At 35.2% G+C, this 20,278-nt stretch overlaps 1 protein-coding gene across 1 annotated transcript in view; it reads left to right on the forward strand.

The window, feature by feature from the left end:
• CFAP47 (cilia and flagella associated protein 47) overlaps positions 1–20,278 on the forward strand; it is a 421,910-nt gene that overhangs the window by 296,410 nt on the left and 105,222 nt on the right. Inside the window, 4 exon segments of the mRNA XM_082446774.1 lie at positions 6,408–6,583; positions 8,141–8,248; positions 10,451–10,559; positions 17,475–17,727. Of these exon segments, the coding sequence (XP_082302900.1) occupies positions 6,408–6,583; positions 8,141–8,248; positions 10,451–10,559; positions 17,475–17,727 (646 nt within the window).

A 20,278-nucleotide genomic window follows, 5' to 3' on the forward strand; every position in this document is an offset into this window, starting at 1 on the left:
AAATACTCAGTGAATTAAATTTTTCCTGTTCAGAGAAGGTGTGAACCAGCAACCAACTGATAAAGTTAACCCAGTGTCTTTCTCCCATCTGAGGCAGCTGTTCTTTCCCAATAACTTTCGTGAAAGAGGTCAGCCTGAGTTAACTTGATATTTTTAAACTCCTCCTGAGTCAGATTTTATCAGTGTTTTTGCTGTATTATTTAGTTCAGTGTTGTGATTATCCAGAATATTAGACATATTAACAACTAGATTTATATACAAACATTAAAGCCTCTTACAAATTGCACATTTTTTTATTTAATGAATATTTATTGTCTCTGGTATCCCTAGCACTATTCTAGATGCTGAGGAAAGTGATGAACAATACAAATAAGGCTCCTGTTTGCATGGAGCTAATATTTTAGTTGAGTTAGAGAGGAAACAAAAATAAAATTGAAAGGGGATACTCTATGTGAAGTTTTTCTGTTGTCTTAGATTTTCAAGTAAAATACAAACCTGAGAACTATAGATAATTCTTTCTCCATGCTGTGAAAGGTTTTGCCATTTATTTAGGACTCACTAAATGTATAAGTTAGGGCATCTCTAGCTGATATAACAAACTCCAGAATTTCAATGGTTTAACACAATCAAAGTTTTTAATAATTGTAACAGTCTGGTTCATTTGTTCCTGGTTAGTGGCTGGCGTCCTCCATGTTGAGATCCCAGGATTCAGACTCCTCCCATATGGTGAATCCATCATCCTTTAGGGACTCAAAGGTTCTTGCACATAGGTGGAGAAAGAGAAAAGAGAGGAGAGAATTCCCGCTAGTCACATAGAAGTGGCACACATCACTTCCACTCACATACTATTGGGGTGATCTAGTCACACAGCTATGCAGGAGGGTCTGGGAAGTGTAACCTCTGATTGGATAGCTGCTACCCAATGATATCTTTATATTATGAAGGGGAGCACAGAACTTTGCTGGAGAAATGATATTTCTGCTGTGTCTAGGGAGATGAGAAATCTTTAGCCTGTCATCCACTTTCTAGCCTGTGTATGCCACGGCCAGAACACAAAGAGAGTGGTGGTGTTTTCTTTAAGGAGTGGAAACTGACAGTTTAATGCCCATTAGATTTTGGTGAGTTCCTGCCCACAGATTGGACCGTACGTAAAGGGAAAATGGCTAGAGTGAAAGCAGCTACCCTTCCACTGACACATGATAAGACCTTCTGGATCAAAATGGATTTTACTCTATGGAAGGAGACTGGGCTTAGACTGTTTTAAAAGAATCTGCCTCAAGGTACGTTCTACTAGAGTGAGAAGAACCCAGAAGAGTCTACATGGGGGTAATGCTAGAAAGAGTAAGAAAGAGGGACCTAGAAAGTCAGCTGGAGAAGATCACCCAGCATCAATTAAACAAATGGCCTTTGTTCTTTTACCTCTCATCCCATCTACATCCTGTAACCTGAAGGATCCATATTAGCACAGTGATTGCAGGAGGAGAGGAAGTCAGAGCAGGAAATTGAAAAGAACAGATCATGTGTACCTTCTTCTTCACAGGCAGTCTGAAAAATCACTAGATAGTCCTGGAAGTGGGGACGGTGTGCCAGGGAGAGAAATCAGGAAAAGTATTCGTTGGATGTGAGATGAAAGTGTTGATTGATTTTGTATTTCTTTACATATCTGACAGTGAGACTGCTCTAGCATTGCGAACCATCCTAAGATAACAACAGGAGTGGGGAAAGGGAGATCCTGCCTCGTTTGGAGAGCAGCAGTGGGGGAGAGAAACCGTTTTCAGATTACACTCCACTAAGTTTAGTTCACCAGGTGAACCCATTACCATGACAATAAATGGACAAGATGAATTTAGACAGTGATAATTCTACAAACGAAAATAGTCCAGGGTTTCATTGAGGATGACACAAAGACTGAAGCAGTACAACCAGGTAGAGAGACTAACCAACGTTTAAGCCCTCGGGACAAAATCAGCTTGGTGGGAAGGGACCTACCAGGAAGGAGCCCAGGCACTCCAGGAACAGAAAAGAGGCTTGTGAGGCTGGAGCTTGGACAGAAGTGGTAAAGGTATGATTTGCGATCAGAGGGGTCTATAGGACACCATCTTGTAGGATCTCAAAAGGCAAGATGAGAGTTTTTATTCCTTGTGCAATTAGAAGCCACTAGAGGGTGTGAAGAAGGGAATGACCTGATCTAATTTATGTTTTTAAATCTCTCAGAATGTTTCTTCTATTTTAAGAAAATAATAAACATATAGCATGTATTTAGATGCCGAAAATATTTTATATTTGTTTTAAGATGAACACAGATAGTCAAATTCCCTCTGAAAAGGTTTCTAACTTAACAAAATTCAGTACAATTGTTTGTACATATTTTAAAATAGTATTCCAGACTTCTCTGAGTATTTGAACTTTTTCAGTAGTCTAAATTTCAGCATCTTATGAATGTTCTCATGCTTTAAAATCTTTACCTATATTCCACAGGATTAAATATACCCAATTTGGTCTCTCTACAAAGGATTGTGAAAAATGGCAGCAGTTTCTCTAAACAGTCATTATGTTAGCTAAAATATTCCTTAAGTACAATCAAGAGAAAAATACTAGACAACTTATGAAGGAATACTCTCTATCATTGAACCTAAAAGAGGCCATGTGAAGATGAAAGACAACTTTTGAAGTCACCATATACAGTCATTACTATTTTACTATTTTTCAAAAAAAAAAAATCAGTCGAAACTGATTTATATTTAATTCTAAACATAAACTGAAAAAAATCCACTCATCAAAGTGGAGTAAAATGCCATTGGCAAGATATATACTAGCCCATTATTTCAAACTTTTTTAATATATCAAGTTCACAGAAATTTAACTGACTTTGTACTTCCTATTGAATAAGTTATTTATCAAAATATGGAATGGGGGTGGTAGGATACCTTAGGCAACAAGACTATTAACCATTTTTGCAGAGTAATTTTTTATACATTTTGTTTTGTATGTTATTTACTCAAACTAGTTATGTATTTCTGGATTACGTAGATAACACAAAGGAGGTGTTCCAAGAATAAATTTACAAATTTTGATCATCTTGTAAAATGGTGAATGACAAAAATTTGTTTTCTTTAACTTACTGAATGCATCAGATATTTAAAGAAATATCTAATTATTATGGCCTTAAGAAATCTAGTTGTAAAATTAATCTTTTCCAAATTAATTTTGACATTATTTTGGCAGATGGGTATTTAATAGAAATTATTTATATAATACCATATATGAAAGGTATCATTTAGAGATTTTTATCTGTTTAAACTTTGAAGAAAATGATATTCAAACCATAATGAAAGTTAGAAATTATTTTTTATAATATTGTAGTTAAATTTGACATATATTTTACCATGGTAGGAGTACAGAACAATTAATTGGAAACTTCAGTCATTTTAGTATAATGAAATATTCATTTCTATTGAGTCTGTTGCTATTTTCAAGACTCCAAAGAATTTGGTTGCAGGGATTCTCCAGAGGTTGCCGTGGTACTTAGTGCTGGTAAGCAATGATGATTGCTCTCTGGAAGGCTGCTCTGTGAAGAATTTTGAGGGGGCGTCCAGTCCTACTGGATAAGAGTGAAATGATCAGGTAGTGATACTTGCAATGGATGTGTCAAGGAGGAGCTGTGACAGAGGTGCCCCTTAGCTGCCATCCACATTTCCCAAGAGATTTGGCCAACTGTGTAGAATGTCATCACACATTTGTAACACAAAGCATGCTTCTGTTATATGGCTTGTAGTTCACAGAGGAAACAGTAGCTTTAAAGTGGTTTTGTTTTATTTTGTGTTCATAGTTTACATGTGATAAGACATAAAGCAATTCCTTATTCCAGGACTTTTTTTCCTTTTTAGACCAGAGTTTTTCAATGTACAGGTCTTAAAATGTGACTGGGTCAAAGTGAGCATTATTTTTTAAAGAGATGACTAGACTAGAGTAGAATAGAATAAATAGATCATAGAAATCACATGTGGTAAGAGTAGGGACTGTTTTGTGAAACTTCCTTTTCAGTAGTATGTGTATATGAGCTGATGGTGATATAAAAATGAATTACTCTGATAATCAGTGGTTTTGATCTTAGCATTTTTACTACTTTGAAGAAGCTATAGGACTTCCTTGGTGGCGCAGTGGTTAAGAATCTGCCTGCCAATGCAGGGGACACGGGTTCGAGCCCTGGTCCGGGAAGGTCCCACGTGCCACGGAGCAACAAAGCCCATGCATCACAACTACTGAGCCTGTGTTCTAGAGCCTGTGAGCCACAACTACTGAGCCCACGTGCCACAACTACTGAAGCCCGTGTGCCTAGAGCCCGTGCTTCGGAACAAGAGAAGCCACCACAATGAGAAGCCCGCGCACCGCAACAAAGAGTAGCCCCCGCTCACCACAACTAGAGAAAGCCCGTGTGCAGCAACGAAGACCCAACGCAGCCAAAAATTAAAAAAAAAAAAAAAAGCTATAGCAGTGTCTTAAACTGACACTTTCTCTGAAGAATATCTGAGTAATAGACCAGGACACATACCTAGTCCAAGATGTCTCATTTCAGTTTTCTGTCCAAAGACCTGGGCAAAGTTTCTAGGCTAATATATGGTGGTTGGTATTTGTTATCATGGCATATTCCTTTGGGTTAGTTGTTGATTTGCTTGACCCTCAGAAACTTCCTAGGAGGCTCTGTTCTGTAACAGTCTTATAAAATATCTCAGGTTGCCTAAGAAATAGTAAATTTTGTGATGTAATGCCACTGTTGAGTTTTTTGCATGTTATATCTTATTTTTCCTTCTTTATAATTATGAGCATGGGTATTTTACTGTAGGAATTTAATGGCCATTTATTTTAGGAATCCATGATTCTAATATCTCCTGAAACTATTGTAGATGGCCATTTTCAATTGCATTCATAATTAAATCTGATTTGTAGTAAATGATATCTACTCTCATCTAGTAATTATAAACTTGTGTATATCCTTGATTTCCATCTTTCCTTGCCAGATGATGTTCACCACACTAAATGCTTTTTCCATCCCCCTAAAGTATAATACTTATCCACTCATTTATTTATACAGAGGTAATGAAGCAAATGCTTTTTCATGGACAAAGCTGTAATGTCTATCTTGAAGATACATTGTGTGAATAACTCTCTCCCCATCACCACCTGTCCCCACCAGCTCCTGTAATGTGACTTGATAAATTTCAAAATAGCTCCATGTCCCAAAGTACATCCATTACCCAACTTTAAATTATGACTAAAATGTCCAACATTCTCCATTTAATTAGGTTAAGGCATTATAGACAATTGGTCTTTGTTAAGATTGAGATATGTCCTGTCTATTTAATCACCTTTGACACATTTGCTTCAGTTAATGGCTTTTACTGTAGTGGAGATCATGGCTGTAATGGGATAAGATATAAGTCACTACATGGAGAACAGACTTGTGTTTGCCAAGGGGAGGAAGGATGGGAGAGGGATGGATTGGGAGTTTGGGATTAGCAGATGCAAACTATTATATACAGGATGGATGAACAACAAGGTCCTACTGTATAGCACAGGGAACTATATTCAATATCCTGTGACAAACCATAATGGAAAAGAATATGAAAAATAATATATGTATAACTGAATTACTTTACCATACAGCAGAAATTAACACAACATTGCAAATCAACTATACTTCAATAAAATTTTTAGAAAAAGATATAAGTCATTAGCCAGAATGGTTCAGAATGAGAATCAGGAAATGTCTTGGAACGTGAAGTGTGCCTTCCTTGGCTGAGTGGATGTAGCTCGGGAGGCAGGACAGGAGAAACCAGACAGAAGGGAGGAATCTAAACAGGAAGGTAGTCATGTCATCAGCATAATTTGACTTCTTAGTTCAGATTGTCTCTAGAACTTGATACTAATGTACAGAGCTACTTGGAATCAGCAGCAGCAACCACAGCTTTTTAGAAAGATAAATTTTCGGGCCCCATCCTAGATGTACTGAATCAGAATCTTTGAGGAAGAGGGCCAGTAATCTATATTTTAGCAACCTCTACGGATGATAAGTCTGAGTACCACAGCAAGAAGAAACATTGACAGACAGACCTCATAATAATAATGGTACTGAAGACAAATATATTATAAATGTAATTTTACAGTTTCCTTAGCATTTAGCTAGGTGGATCTCTTGGACTATTTGTTGTTGAAAACAACATTGTCACCATTTAGCAAGGCTAAACGAAGAAAATATATGAGATTAAAAGCGAGTGAGGTACATTCAGTAGTGGGTCAAGGAGAAAAATAAACTTTTATACATTTGGCCATTGTTTTATCGGCTTCCATAGGACAATGATTCTGTGCTGACACTAAGAGCTAATTTTATATTTCTTATGTAATTCTAGGAGAGTGTTTGTATTGAAATACGTCTCTTTAATCCAAAAGAGAAACTTATTCACTTAGATGTGCAGTTATCGAGTGCTGCCGTTAGTGGACTCAAGGAACTTGTACTATTTCCACTAGATTCTCTCAACTGTGTTGTACGGTATTCTCCAGCGACTACAGGCTATAGAGAAGAAAGGTATGGTTTGAGTGTGGCATTATACTTATTGTTGATCCTTTGAAATTAACCTTTAAAATTATTTCTTTGCATGGTATAATCATTGAGATTACACTCGCTCATAGTTTTAGCTTTGTTTAATACCATTCATTGGTAAAATGTACTAATTTAGAATTACCATTGTTTTCTTTAATGCAAAGATATTATTTATTAGAATATCAAGTTAAATAATTCCTAAATTGCCCCTTATATACTCTCTTTCACTTCACTTTTTGTTAACCATATTTTTCTGGGTTGTACCAAATGAAAATGATTCTGTAAGAACTAGGGGTTAAACTTTCAATTTTCATGATAAAAATTCACCTATATCTTATATTCTCAATTAAATGAAAATCACATACACCCATACACACACATATGTTAACAGTGCAATGACGAGTGTTCTTATAGCATAATTATGAAAAACTTTGCACTATGTATTCTCACACAGAAACACATAGCTTCTATGCTCACGATTAACTCAGTTTATAGTAAAATAATCAACTTTCTTTGTTTTAACAGTAATATCCAATTTATTTGTTATAGTTTTAAAGACTGTACTTAGTATTGGTGTGTACAATGCATTCCATTACTCCATGAAGATGTCTTTTGCTAGTTTATATGCTCTTTCAGAGTTAGAATAATTCTTATTTTAATGAATGATGAATAAATAAATGTATTTGTGAAATTTTAAAGGATAAACATTTTTATAATGTGAAACATGAAAATTAAGACCATAATGTATATAAAAGACACTATTTTGCTAGATTACCATTAGAAACGTGTTCTCGTCTCCTCTCTGCATTGTGACTATAGAGGCTTTGTGAACACAGACTGAATCTTGGATTTTCTTTGTCAGCATACATTAAAAGACACACTTTGGGCTGATACTTACTGACTGCTTTCTCTGTTGTCATCACTGGAGCATGTATTTTACATACGTACACACCTAAAATTCTCACAGTAACCATAAGTGTTCCCATTTTATAAATGATGAAATTGAAATTCAAAAAGTTAAGTGACTTGTTCAAGGCTGTACAAATAAAAGATGACAGAGCTGGGATACCAGCCTAGTTTTACTATTAGACTGTCACACACTCTCTGTCTCCCCAAAGATGAGCACGTGCTGATGATAAAGGAAGCTCTCCAGAGCTGCATGTCACTTGATAACTTTCATATGAAAACGCACGTGTGTTCAATTCAACAAACTACATTTGGTTTAACCACAGTTCAAATGCAGGACTTTACTTGTTCTAGCTCCTGCAAGATATTTGAATCACCTATGTTTAAGCATTTTTCATTGATTCAACAGGCATTTATTAAACAGATATTAATGATAATACTTCTTCTTGAATACAAAGTGATTTTCTCACCAAAAATGAAAAAAATTTAAATAGATCTACAAGAGTAAGCTGTATCACAGAACAATTGTCAAGTGTTGTATTTGGAGCCACCTATCTGGCATTTATTTTTTCTGCCAAATTTATTTTACATACAAACTAAATTGCTGACAAGATTTTGTATATTTCTCTCCACCAGCATTATTTTTCAGCCTGATACAGCTCTAGAGTTCTGGTATTTACTGAAAGTAACTACTGACATACCAAAACCAACCATAATGCCAGAAATACATTGTGACCTTGGAAAGTAAGTTCTATTTAATAAATAAAATTATTTCATGGAAGAAAAAAAAGTTTATCTAAAATAATATTGTTATAATGCATTTAGTATTTTAAAATAAGACATAAATATGTTTTTAGTAATTGATTTTCTTCTCCAGGGAGGTTTGATATTTAAACGACCTTGTGGAAAACTTGTGTGAAAAGAAAAACAAGTCAGGACTTAGTAAGGAGAGGCTTTTATTCAAAATGATTATCGCAAGGGAGGAAAAGGGACTATTGAAATAGTTGGCGGGGTACTATTGCAATTTGGAGATCATTCCCCTCTCAGAAATCTACAAGCTACTCAACATCAAACCGAGCAAGCTTTTTCTTTTATAGGCTAAAGGAGGGGCAAGCAGAACTAAGCAGAATCTTTGGAGGGAAAGCTGGACAAGGAAGGGAAAATGACCGGTGGGGACTGATAGGAAAAAGGGTTCTGCCGTGGTCAGTTGATTCCCAAGAGAAGCCCAGAAGGGAGGCACATTTTACTTTTTTGGTGCTTGCTCAGGCTTGGGGACAAGCAGAGTTCAGGGGCCTATGGGAAAGATAGAAAGCTGACTAAAGTTTGGTCAAGGCAAAGCAGAGGGTAAGCATTGGGCAATTGAGAATACTTGGTCATTTGGTTAATACCATATGCCCTTGAAATATGACCTTTATATTTAGGTGATTGAGTTCCTAGTACATGTCTGGCGTCAAGTTTGGCGCTGATGCATAGGGATAATCAAGTCACATTTCCTGCTTTTAAAGAGCACGTGTACCAGTGGGCAAATCAGTGCCTTCTCATTAATGTCTCTCCCTCACCACACCAAAAGAGTGTTCAATTCTCCCAGTGCCAGATCTTGAGCCAAAACATCACTGCAAGTGATTTATTAAGGAGGTGTGATCTCAGTAAGAAAAATTAGTAAGAGAACGAGGGAAGCAGAATAAGCAAAGGGAAGAAGCTAAGCAAGGATGTGATTGCAGGTACAGTCCCAGACTTTATCTGTTCCTGTGGAGAGCTTTGGAGCATAAATCACATCTCAGAGTTTGTCTTGTCTCGATGCCAAGATTCTGGGCTTTTGAACTCCCATACTAGTCAGTATAAGCTTCCTCTGGATGAGCTATAAACTCCCAGGCACTTCTGCTCTAGGGCTGAGGACTTCGGGATCCCAAGGCAATCATCTGAATGTCTCAGCTGGAAGATGAACAGGAAGCATGCGGAAGTTGGGGGATGGGGGCAGGAAACTAGGTGGAGCACCGACAGTGTCTGCTACAAGTTATTTACAAATTTATTTCTAGATTTAAGTTTTTCTTGTTTTAAATATATACCAATATATGAAAACTATATATATATATAACTCTAAACTATATATATACAATTGTTAATAAATATAAGTCAGTGTTGTGAAAATATTTGGCTCAACCAATTTTACAGTCATGTTTCTTTTCATTCTACGAAAAAGTGCTAGCCTTATTTCTTTCAAGTTCTTGTTGTTCTTTAACGTTTTTCTAAAACAGCTACTTTTTATCTAAGTCATACTGTGTATAATTTAAAGTTGCATAATATTAAAAGATGTTTGATAGTTACTGTATTTCTAACCAGTCTTGTGGATCTTTTTCCTCTTCCGAAGTTTGCATGGTCTTTAATTTTACCTAATGTCCTTAAAATTCTTAATGATATACATTGGTGTGGCTCTATTTTCGTACATTTTTCTGTGTAGTTGGGGTCTCTTTCAATATGGAGACACTGAGATATTGTTTCACACTTGTTAGAGTGGCTAGAAGTTTGAAATCAGGGTTTCAGCAGGACCATGCTCCCTCTGAAATCCAAAAGGGAGAATCCTTCCTTGGCTCTTCTGGCTTCTGGTGCTTGCCAGCAATCTTTGGTGTTCCTTGAGTTGTAGATGTATCATTCCAATCTCTACCTCCCTTCTCGTATAGCCTTCTCATGTGTCTTCACATCATCTTCTCATAAGGACACCAGTCATGTCGGATTAAGGGCCACCCTACTCCAGTGTGACCACAACTTAACTAATTACAACTAATTTCTACTCTGCAATGACCCTGTTTCCAAATAAGGTCACATTCTGAGGTACTGGGCGTTAGAACTTTACTATATCTTTTTGGGGGATGCATTTCAACCCATAATAGTCATCAAGTTTGTGAAATTATCATTGAACAACTTTACTAGCTTTGTTCTTCCTTCCAGGTTTGTCACTCAGATAATTCCTTTAGATAATCCTACACACGAAACCTTAGAATTGCAAGCAACAAACAGTAATCCTGATAATTTTGTCCTGGAGGTTAACAGATCACCAGTAAGTATATTCAGAAAGCCGAGTAATCTACCACTACTAGAACATTTTCCAGTTCTGATTTTGGGACACCATGGAGTATTAGCAATTGAATTATTAATAAGGTTTCAAATACTAAAACTTTTAAATATAACGTATACATTGCCAATTTTAATTTATCAAGAAAATCAATATCATGTTCATGTAAATTTTTGAAATTATATATGCTAGATTCATGCTCATTTTCACTGAACCCTAAATAAATTGGTTGTGCTTTATTTCTGACCACTTTGGTAACCAGTTTTTGCAATAGTTTCCCAATAATATAATTTTTTTTTAATTTTAATTGGAGTGGTCTTTTTTTTTTTTTTTAAAGAGACAATTGTTTAGAGCAGTTTAGGTTCACAGCAAAATTAAGCAGAAGGTACAGAGATTTCCTATATACATCCTGCCTCAGTCTCCCTCCCACCCTCCCTATCCCACCCCTCTAGGTGGTCACAAAGCACCGAGCTGATCTCCCTGCGCTATGCGGCAGCTTCCCACTAGCTATCTATTTTACATTTGGTAGTGTATATGGGGCACAGAGAATTTGCTTTTCTAAAAAGTTCTCTTGCTGCTGCTGCTGCAGCTGGCGAAAGACCACACTTGAAGAACACTGATTAAGATATGTACAGTTTGGAGAGTATCTCAAAGGAACATAAATTCAGGCAATATTCTTAGGCAATTGGCTATGTGGCTCTGAAATTCAGGGTAGAATATTAAGCTAGAAATGAAGACTTGGGGGATCATCTGCACCAAAATGATAACTGAAATTTGGGGAGTATATATATGGGGGGAGGTCTGTGTATATAGAAAAGTAGAAAACCCCCAGCCTCACTGACCCTTGAGTGTAGAGGAGTGAGAAGAGTCCACAGAGGAGACCCACCCTCCCTCTTGCGTCTCCCCAGCTATCAACGTCCCCACCAAAGTGGTGCATTTTAGGAATATGATTTGACTCAATGGTTATTCTATGTGTCCAGGCCCCAGGACGCCAGTTCTTTTTAGCTCTTCCTTAGTTCCTACCCATCACCCCCTCCCCACAGACAGTGCTGACAGCTCTGCCCCTCTCTCTTTTTCTCTGCCTCATTTTCTCATTCCTTCATTCCTGGGAGAGACTAGAGCCAGTCAATGGGCCTCAATCACTTTATCCTCCCCCAAGTAGCAAAACAAGATCTGAAGGTTCCGCATCCCTGTCTGTATTTCCAAAGCCTACGATACCAAATATGTATAGTGAATGCCAAAACCTTGCTTTCAAGTAAACTTCGAAATGATAATTGCAATAGATTATTTTCTTCAGAGGACCTCACAGTAAATCATGGTATTTAGAAAAAGCCTTTTACTATTTGCTGTTTGATGATTGTTTAACGAATCTACAATGTGATTTCTTTATTTATATTTTAATACCTGTCTCTTGTCACTCACTGGTTGCCAACTAATATCATGATATGAAATTAGTTCTTAACTGCCATGATGTGTCAAATCAGATATTGCTAAGTATTACATTGCTAAAATTGGTGTATATACTGTAATCTTAGAAACATTATTTTAAAATATACATGTATGTTTGTATTACTTAACACCATATTTTCCATAAATTAAACAGAATACGATGTTCAGGCTATAGTTTACATTTAACAGAAATTACTCATTAGTGATGTTTTAATATCCTTTGTATCACTACTTTTACAGAGAATGTAAACTGTGGTACAAGGGAAAACAAATGCATTGTATTACAGATGCCATCTTATGTTGCATAATGAAAAAGATGGTCTCGGCTTTAACATTTCCAACCATGGTTTTCTAGTCCATTCATTCTTTCGTACACTTATCAAATATTATTGACCACAGAATATGCAATTAATTTAATATTTGGAAACAGCTCAAAAATAAATTTACAGGTGAGAAAAATACTATTATATGTTATAGAACAAATAGGAACATACATTGATGGTAATGATAATAAATGGAAAGTATATCATATATATATGTATATACTTTATATAGATATGTATATATAACTTTATTCCTGGTTTTGTTGTGTAATATTCATGTTTACATAGGTAAGGATTTTTAAATATTGGTGATTACCTGTAAATGCTTCAATAAGTAAGCATAGATTGATAATCAAGGCAAATAATGATATTAAAAACTTACTGTCCTCCATCTATATATTATGAGAAATTTCAAAAAGATACAGAAGTGGAAAGAATAATACAATGCACAAACTTATACCTTCTATCTTGGTTCTTAGAGTAACAATTTGTTACATTTTTTCCTCTCTTTTCTCTCTTACATTTCTTACTATTCAATTTAAAGGTAAATTGTAAATGCTATTTTAACAGTAAATACTTTAGATTATATTTCGTAAGAGCATATTAGTCTCCTCCATCATCTAATATCCTGTCCATATTTCAGTTTACCTGTCGCAAGAATATCTTTCCCTCTTGAACTAGGATCTAGTGTAAGCTCAAACAGGGGAATTGGTACTCCTGATGACACTTGCTTGTAATAAAATGTTTTTAAGTTTCAAAAGCTGATATGTTTAACATATTATTTATATATCCCATTACACTAAACCAGTAGGTTTGCTACAGTTAAATTCCATCCAACCGTGTTTATCTTTTTTTCCTTGAAACCAAGGGAGATGCATTTTTCAGTAAATTTTAGGTGGAAATAAAGGAATTGAGTTATTGCTTGGTTGTATACACTACCTCAGTTTTCACCACATGCCTCTGACATATATTTATAGAAAAGGAATTTGAAGCCAGAGAGGCTAAAATATTTAAACCACATGATTAGTCAGTGGTAGAACTAGAGTTAAAAACCTAAGTTAATATAGTATTATACATTTTTCCAACGAAATGGGTGATTTCTTTTATATATATATGGGGGGAGGAAGAGAAATATTTTTGTCACATTTGCTAAATTGAAAGAACATATGAACTGCAACTTTTCTGGTTTTTTTTCCTTTGCTAAAGTTAATTCTGATATTAATTTGAACTCCTTAAATGTGCATTAACTGATAATGTCAAAACTGATAATGAAGTATCAGAGGGACACCCAGCCTGAGATAAAAAATATTTGCTGTAGATAAACCACATGTATAATAAGGAGGTAACTCTGTTCTAAATTTAAGTTTGTATTTTTTTTCATGGTCGTTTTCAGAGTTTATTGAAGAGCAAGTGCTGTATTCTACAAAGATTGAATGACTTTGCCAAATTGCAAGTGTTCTTTTTCAAAAGTTATCTGGCAAAATACATTAGTGAAAAAATAATTGACTTCTCAAATGTGCCACTCATTCTGTCATTCTATAAGGGTTGATAATAAATATTACATTATTCACAGTGTAGCTTTTTGATTACTTAAGATCTTCAAGCCTTCATTATATTGTGATGGAGTTTCTAGCTTCTTTCACAATCTCTAAAGAGGTAACTCAGATTAATACATTTCAGACTCAAGTTATTCTAGCAGGTCACACCTTGAGGGTCTGTGTAATAGGACAAGGAAAAAACTTCATTGTACAATAAAGAAGCATGTCTTACATCTGCACTTAGACTCAGTTCATTTCTTTTGACCTTGCCAACACTACAAGTTAGGTTCCCAGTGGTTTGACATGTATTTTGGGATGGATAATAAGCTATGGGTTCTTTAAATAAAATGTACATTTCTATTATTGGGGATTCCAACTCAGATTAAAAAATTCATCCTGATTTCCTTTTATCGATCGATGTGGTCATTGTCTGGGGGAAGAACATTGTGTGAGCGCTAATAAACCCTGTTTACTATGGGCTGTTTCACCAATATTCCCCAAACAGGCATACTGAGAATGGTTAATGTGTATAAGGCAACACGTTAATCACATGAACATCAACCTGGTATACACCTAGCACACAAAGATGCTGACTCAAACAAAAGTACTGATTTTTGTTTCTCTTTCTTGTTTCTTAATTTACACAGCTGATCATACCACCTCACTCCACCAAAGAAATATGTGTAATTTAGAAAAAAGTTTTTGAGGCTAATAAATTTTTTACATGATTACTGACTTATACATGACCTGAAGCAATACTGTGGAAGTATGCTTGACTTTCAAAGATATTAAAGAAAACAGACAAACCAGTAATCCTTCTCATAAAGAAGGGCAAGTATAGTAGAGATATTTTCTTTCACAAAAATAATTTTAACACAGCTGATCTTTTAAATCATTGCTTCATAGCAGGGTCAGGCCTTTCGTCTTAATTCTTGGAGATAACTTAGTTGCTTGCATTTCTGGTGGAAATTAAATCTACTCAAGGTAGTCTGGCACATCAGCAGGATAGTGGTCACTTCTCCATCTTAAAAGATTTAGAAAATCCTAGCCTAGAGGCTGAACTCAAAATTCTTTATCAAATACCAAAGAACTCAAACAAGTAAGTAATCCACTCAAACCTTTTTGTCAATCACTTTAACACTGGGGCTTGATTTCAGTCACTCTAAGCCTCTCCTTCCAAGTTGTAGTAAATCTCCAAGGCTTTATCTCTGGTTAGACTTAAATCAATAACTCATTCTTTTAGCTACTGAGTCCAGACCGCTTCAGCCTTTTCAATGTATTGCCCTAACCTTTGTGATTTTTCTTGCCTTTTCTTTTTTATTTTTTTGCCTTTAATTTTTTTTTTCCTTTCTATCCCTGAATAATTCAGATCTTCCTCTTCTTTTAATTCATCTAGTTGACATTCTTTGCAGGCAAAACTGGTTTATCCTAAAGTATTAATTGAATGAACTTTTGAAAATGCAGTATATATTATGTATGTGTAGGCATCTAAAGAAGATATTTTTAAGAAGAAAATTTTAGGGCTTACTTTTCTAAGTCTGAGAGTTTGCAATTAGGTTAACCACTAGGGAAAAACTCACATAGGTTTCTGTCCCTCTCTTGATTTCACTGATAAATATATCTGAACTAACACACACAACTAAGTAGCTGATTAATCAAAAATCTAGTATGGTAGTGCTTGTAGGATAAGTTTTAACTATTTCTGAATATGACTCTGCTGAACTTAAGGAAATGGCTATTGTTTATTATTTGTTTCATTTGTTTCCAGTTTGTATCCATGTGAAGAACTCTGCATTATAAAAAATCTAACTTTAGGCTAAAGTTGTTTGTATAGATTTTGAATCCTGAGATTAATTTGGTTAGGGCATCACAACTGCAAATATCATAAACTCATAATATGCTACCAGAATCTCTCAATGAGATTGTTACTGCATAACAGCATAAGAGGAACAATAGTAAGCAGCAAATGTGATAAACAGGCCTTCTCTGATATCAAACATTATGTTCTGAGATTTTCTCTTGGTTTTCAGTCGTTTCATTTTTATTTTCAAATAGTTGCCATTATTTGTTTCATTTATACTTGATGTGGGACTCACTGCATCTAAAGGTCAGAACAGTGAAAATAAAGGAAAAAGAGATAAAATCAGAGTGATTTTATTACCCAGCATGTGTCTATGGTCCTTGCAGCCTGTGTCTATGGCAGACTCTCTTGATTCTTAGCAAGCTCAAATGCCCTTGAGCTCTACTCAGTGTGCAAGCCAGATCTACTATCTTTTACCTCCACTTGTTTCTTCTTTCAGAAACATTGGAATTGGATCTTTAATGGTTTTACTCTGTCTCCTTTCAAAGAAGTTTGAGATAAAGATGGACTAAAAATGTTACTTTTTTTTTAATGCATATGTTCCCTGGGGTACTTTTTAATTTCCCTCTGTGAACCCAGGTGGATAATTTAAGCAATGCTACCGTAATTGTTGGATACTAGTGTCCAGGAATGGTAGGATATGGTTTAACTTAGAACCTCCAGTATTCCAGGCCACTTGGCCAAACATGAAAACATGACCTTCTTGTTTTTGTAGTTTGGCTTATTTCCAGTGGTTTAAATTAACCTAATTTCTGTCATCCATGATTTATTTTATAAAATAGCCAAAAAGTAAGTAATTTACATAAAACAGTTGTTACTATAATTGAACTCTGACACTTGGTTCCAGGCAGTCAATTACGTGTGATCAAGTTCAGACATCATAAGTGAAAATATAGTGAATTTATGCTTGTAGACTCTCTAACTAAAAGTAATACAGTCATTTGAAGACATATGCAGATAAAACTTGCCTTTTCATCCTCACTTACTTGAGACAGCATTTTATGAATTTCCTGTCACCACCCATCCTACTTTGGAAACAATCTTAAAGCAAGTTTCCCTCTTTTTATTGGAACTTAAGCTTGGAAACATCTATGTAGTTTGAGAGGTGATAAACCAGGACATTGTTCGCTGGTTTTTGGTTAATGACCTCGTCATTCATCGGTAACGTTAGCAAAGTGTTCGGTGTAGAACAGAGTCTCAAGGGACTTTTATTCTAAATGAATACAAAGGGAACATTTTCAAGCAGAGCTTTGCAGGCTTATGAAATACAGATAAGAACAATGGCCACATTGAATCTTCTTCACATAATTTTTGAGCCATTTTTTCATATCGTGATAAAACATACACTGTACTAGATGATGGGCGTAAATAATATGGCAATAAGTTGTATACACTTCTTTTTCATGGGACTGCAATCTGTGTCTCACCTTCTTTGCCTTCCTATGATAAATATTTTGGAAACTTCATAGAGCATTTAGTACCCAGTTTGTTAGGCAAATTGATTTTTTAAAAACTCTTGAGCAGAAATGCATGGCTTTCATTAAATTTTCTCTTTTATGTTGCTATCAGTAAGCTTGTGTGTATTGAAATATGTTTAATATTTGAACATTGGCCTTTTGCCTTTTTTTCAGTGTAAAAACACATTGATTTTTTCAATAAAATCAAAAGGAATTTGGAAAAAGAAGGAAAGATGAAAACAGTGCATGTTAAATGTTAACAAAAAACTTATCTGCCAAATTTTTTTTGTGTACTATATTTATTAAGTGGTACAAATAAAAAGTATGTAATTAGGACATATATGTTATGGATGTTTATCTTTATACAGTTTAAAGAATGGATATTCTACATCTCTGGAAGAGGACTATTCCCCCAGCCTCTAGAAATAGAAAGGATGACCACATACCTTCGTCTTCAATCATCTGTTCTTATACCTTTCCAAAATCCCACCAAAGAAGATGTTTTAATCGATATCATACTAACAGGTAAGTTGTTTTTCTTTTACTTTACATATGTTATTTTGTAATTATTAATCACACTTATTCTATTATAGAGTCCAAGCATTTTAGAGGTAGTGGACACTTCAGGGATCTGTTAGTTCAACAACATCATTTTATTAAAGAGAAAGTATACATGTAAGAGATGAAGTATCATGGCCAAAATCACAAGTCTAAATCACAACTCTAAATCCAACTCTAAAAGCGTAACGTGTAAGAGATGAAGTATCATGGCCAAAATCACAAGTCTAAACTCCTGGATCAGAAATTAGGAATCTGTGTACCAAGTCAAGTCCTTCTAATTTTATCTGGAAACCTGAATATGTAAATCAGTAAATTTGTACAATTCTTATGATATTACTCAAATATGCCAATGTTTATTCCTCAAAGTTTATAGAAATTCCAGTGTTCTAATTTTGTTTCCTTTGCCCCTTTTCTATATAAATAGACAGCATATTTGGATTAAATTTTGGCTCCAACCAAGCTTGTTCCTTTTTTCGTGTCATATTGAAGATGCATGTTTTTAAATTCAATTGTGTGAAGTGTTTGATCACTTTATATTAAATGACCAAATAATGTGGGTCTGAAATAAAAATCAACTCATTATAAGTTTTCTGAAACACATTTTAAATGTAATGTTGAACATTAATAATTTTAACTTTTCATCTATTTTTACTACTTCTACTAAAATTACAACTACTGTGATCCATTTTATAAAGTTCAATTTCAGGGCTAAAAGGAACACATGTGTTAAGGGTTTTGATATAAATAACCAATTTACTCTCCTGAATGGTTATCCTATTGCACTTCATGCTGCCATCAGGAGTATATTACAGACATAACTGCCTATTTTCTTGAACCTTGTAAGCCCTGAGTATCAGCATTCTCCTTAATTTCCAGCAGTCTCATTGTGGGAAAATTGTATCTTATCATCATTGCAAATTTTCTATTTTTTATTAATGCTGAAGCTGAACACTGTCATTTACCTGTTAGAGTTCTCATCTTTCCTGATCATCTCTTCATGCTTGTGGTATGAAATAAGAAAAATTAAGAACATAATGTCATCTCATGTAAAATTCCCTTATGAATACTTTGGTTATGATGAGAAGGAGAGACATGCTGTTTAGTAAAACTTGACTGCAGGCTCAAGGAAGTCAGTACTTTAATGTGGAAGAGACTTGAGCATATATATAAGCAGAAGGAAGAAGCCAGGGTTGAGAAAGAGTTAAAGCTATAAAGGACATAGGGTTTAACCAGTGGGCCAAGGCTCTGGGAGGACTGGTATCAGAGTTGAGGTAGAAGGAAGAGCTATGAACAGGAGGGGCATTCTACTTTTGAACAGGTGGAGGTAAGCTAAAACAAATGTCAATGTAGATAAATTGTAGGTAGTAGAGGGGCTTTGGAATTAAGAGCAGTTGGATTTATATTTTCATCTGCTGAGAAAAGGAGATACAGTAAGAGATTTGAAGAGTGGCACAGTGGGTTGAAATAACTGCTGGAGGGAAAGGAAGATGGAACTGACAAAATTCAAATAGAAAAGGTATTGTATTTGGCTGGAATTGGAAACCACAAATTTAGGTAGGCGCCAAGAAAGTATGTGTTTGTAAACTTTGTACCAGTTGTAGGGCTTAGAATTCCTGGTGTGGGAACACACAAGGCTGATTAATGGAACTTTCCAGGGAATGAAATTTTCAAGGCAGCTGCATAGCTATAAGAGTGTTATAAAAGCATATTAGGTCAATATTTTAACATTAAAATAAATTGTGAAATAATTTGTGGCTTCTTGATTTTCTTTAATTGGTAAAAAATTTTTTCTACTATGTAACAGAAAAAAACAGTAAGCTTGATAATTAAAAATGTATTAGTCTTCTGTAGTTTAAAACAGTCTTTTTTAAGTAAACTCACTCTCTCGGGTGAATGTTTAGACTCTTAGGTTCTCCCCCTTCTTCCTTCAACCCATGGAGTCTGGGGAATAAGAAAGACACTGACCTCTGATATCCTTCTCTCTTCCACTTTCTCCATTAGTTTATGAAAAGATTCCTCCTTTCCTTTTCTTGGTGATGGAGTCTCTCTGTCACTCTGTCATAACCTCCTCCTTCTTTCTTTTGTGGACTCTATTTTTTTTTTCTAGCCACCATGTACATGTCTTCTTGTAATCATATTTCTTGGCAACCTGGCCTCATAATTTGGCCTGAATTGTTGAAGGGCCACAAGGAAATATGACTGACAAGAAGAATAAAAATATTTAACACATATGCCAAATATACTCATTAGAGAAAGTACTACATTAATACCTTCTCATTTAAATATTTGTAAATGTCTTAAAATTATTTCATGGTAGGACGATGGAATACCTTGCTGTCTTTCAAAAGAAGATGTAAATGTTCCTGCAGATGCTACATAATTCACAGAATCCCCTTAGGGAGGTTGATAGGAAGACTCAATATAGCCCCAAGAGAGTGGTTGATGCGTGTGAGAGATCCCACAGTATTTCAGATCCTGCATTCCTCATCTCTCTTTCAGATAGATAGATAGACAG

The sequence above is a fragment of the Balaenoptera physalus genome (assembly GCF_965194825.1).
Source record: "Balaenoptera physalus genome assembly, chromosome: X".
NCBI classification, from domain to species: Eukaryota; Metazoa; Chordata; class Mammalia; order Artiodactyla; family Balaenopteridae; genus Balaenoptera; species Balaenoptera physalus.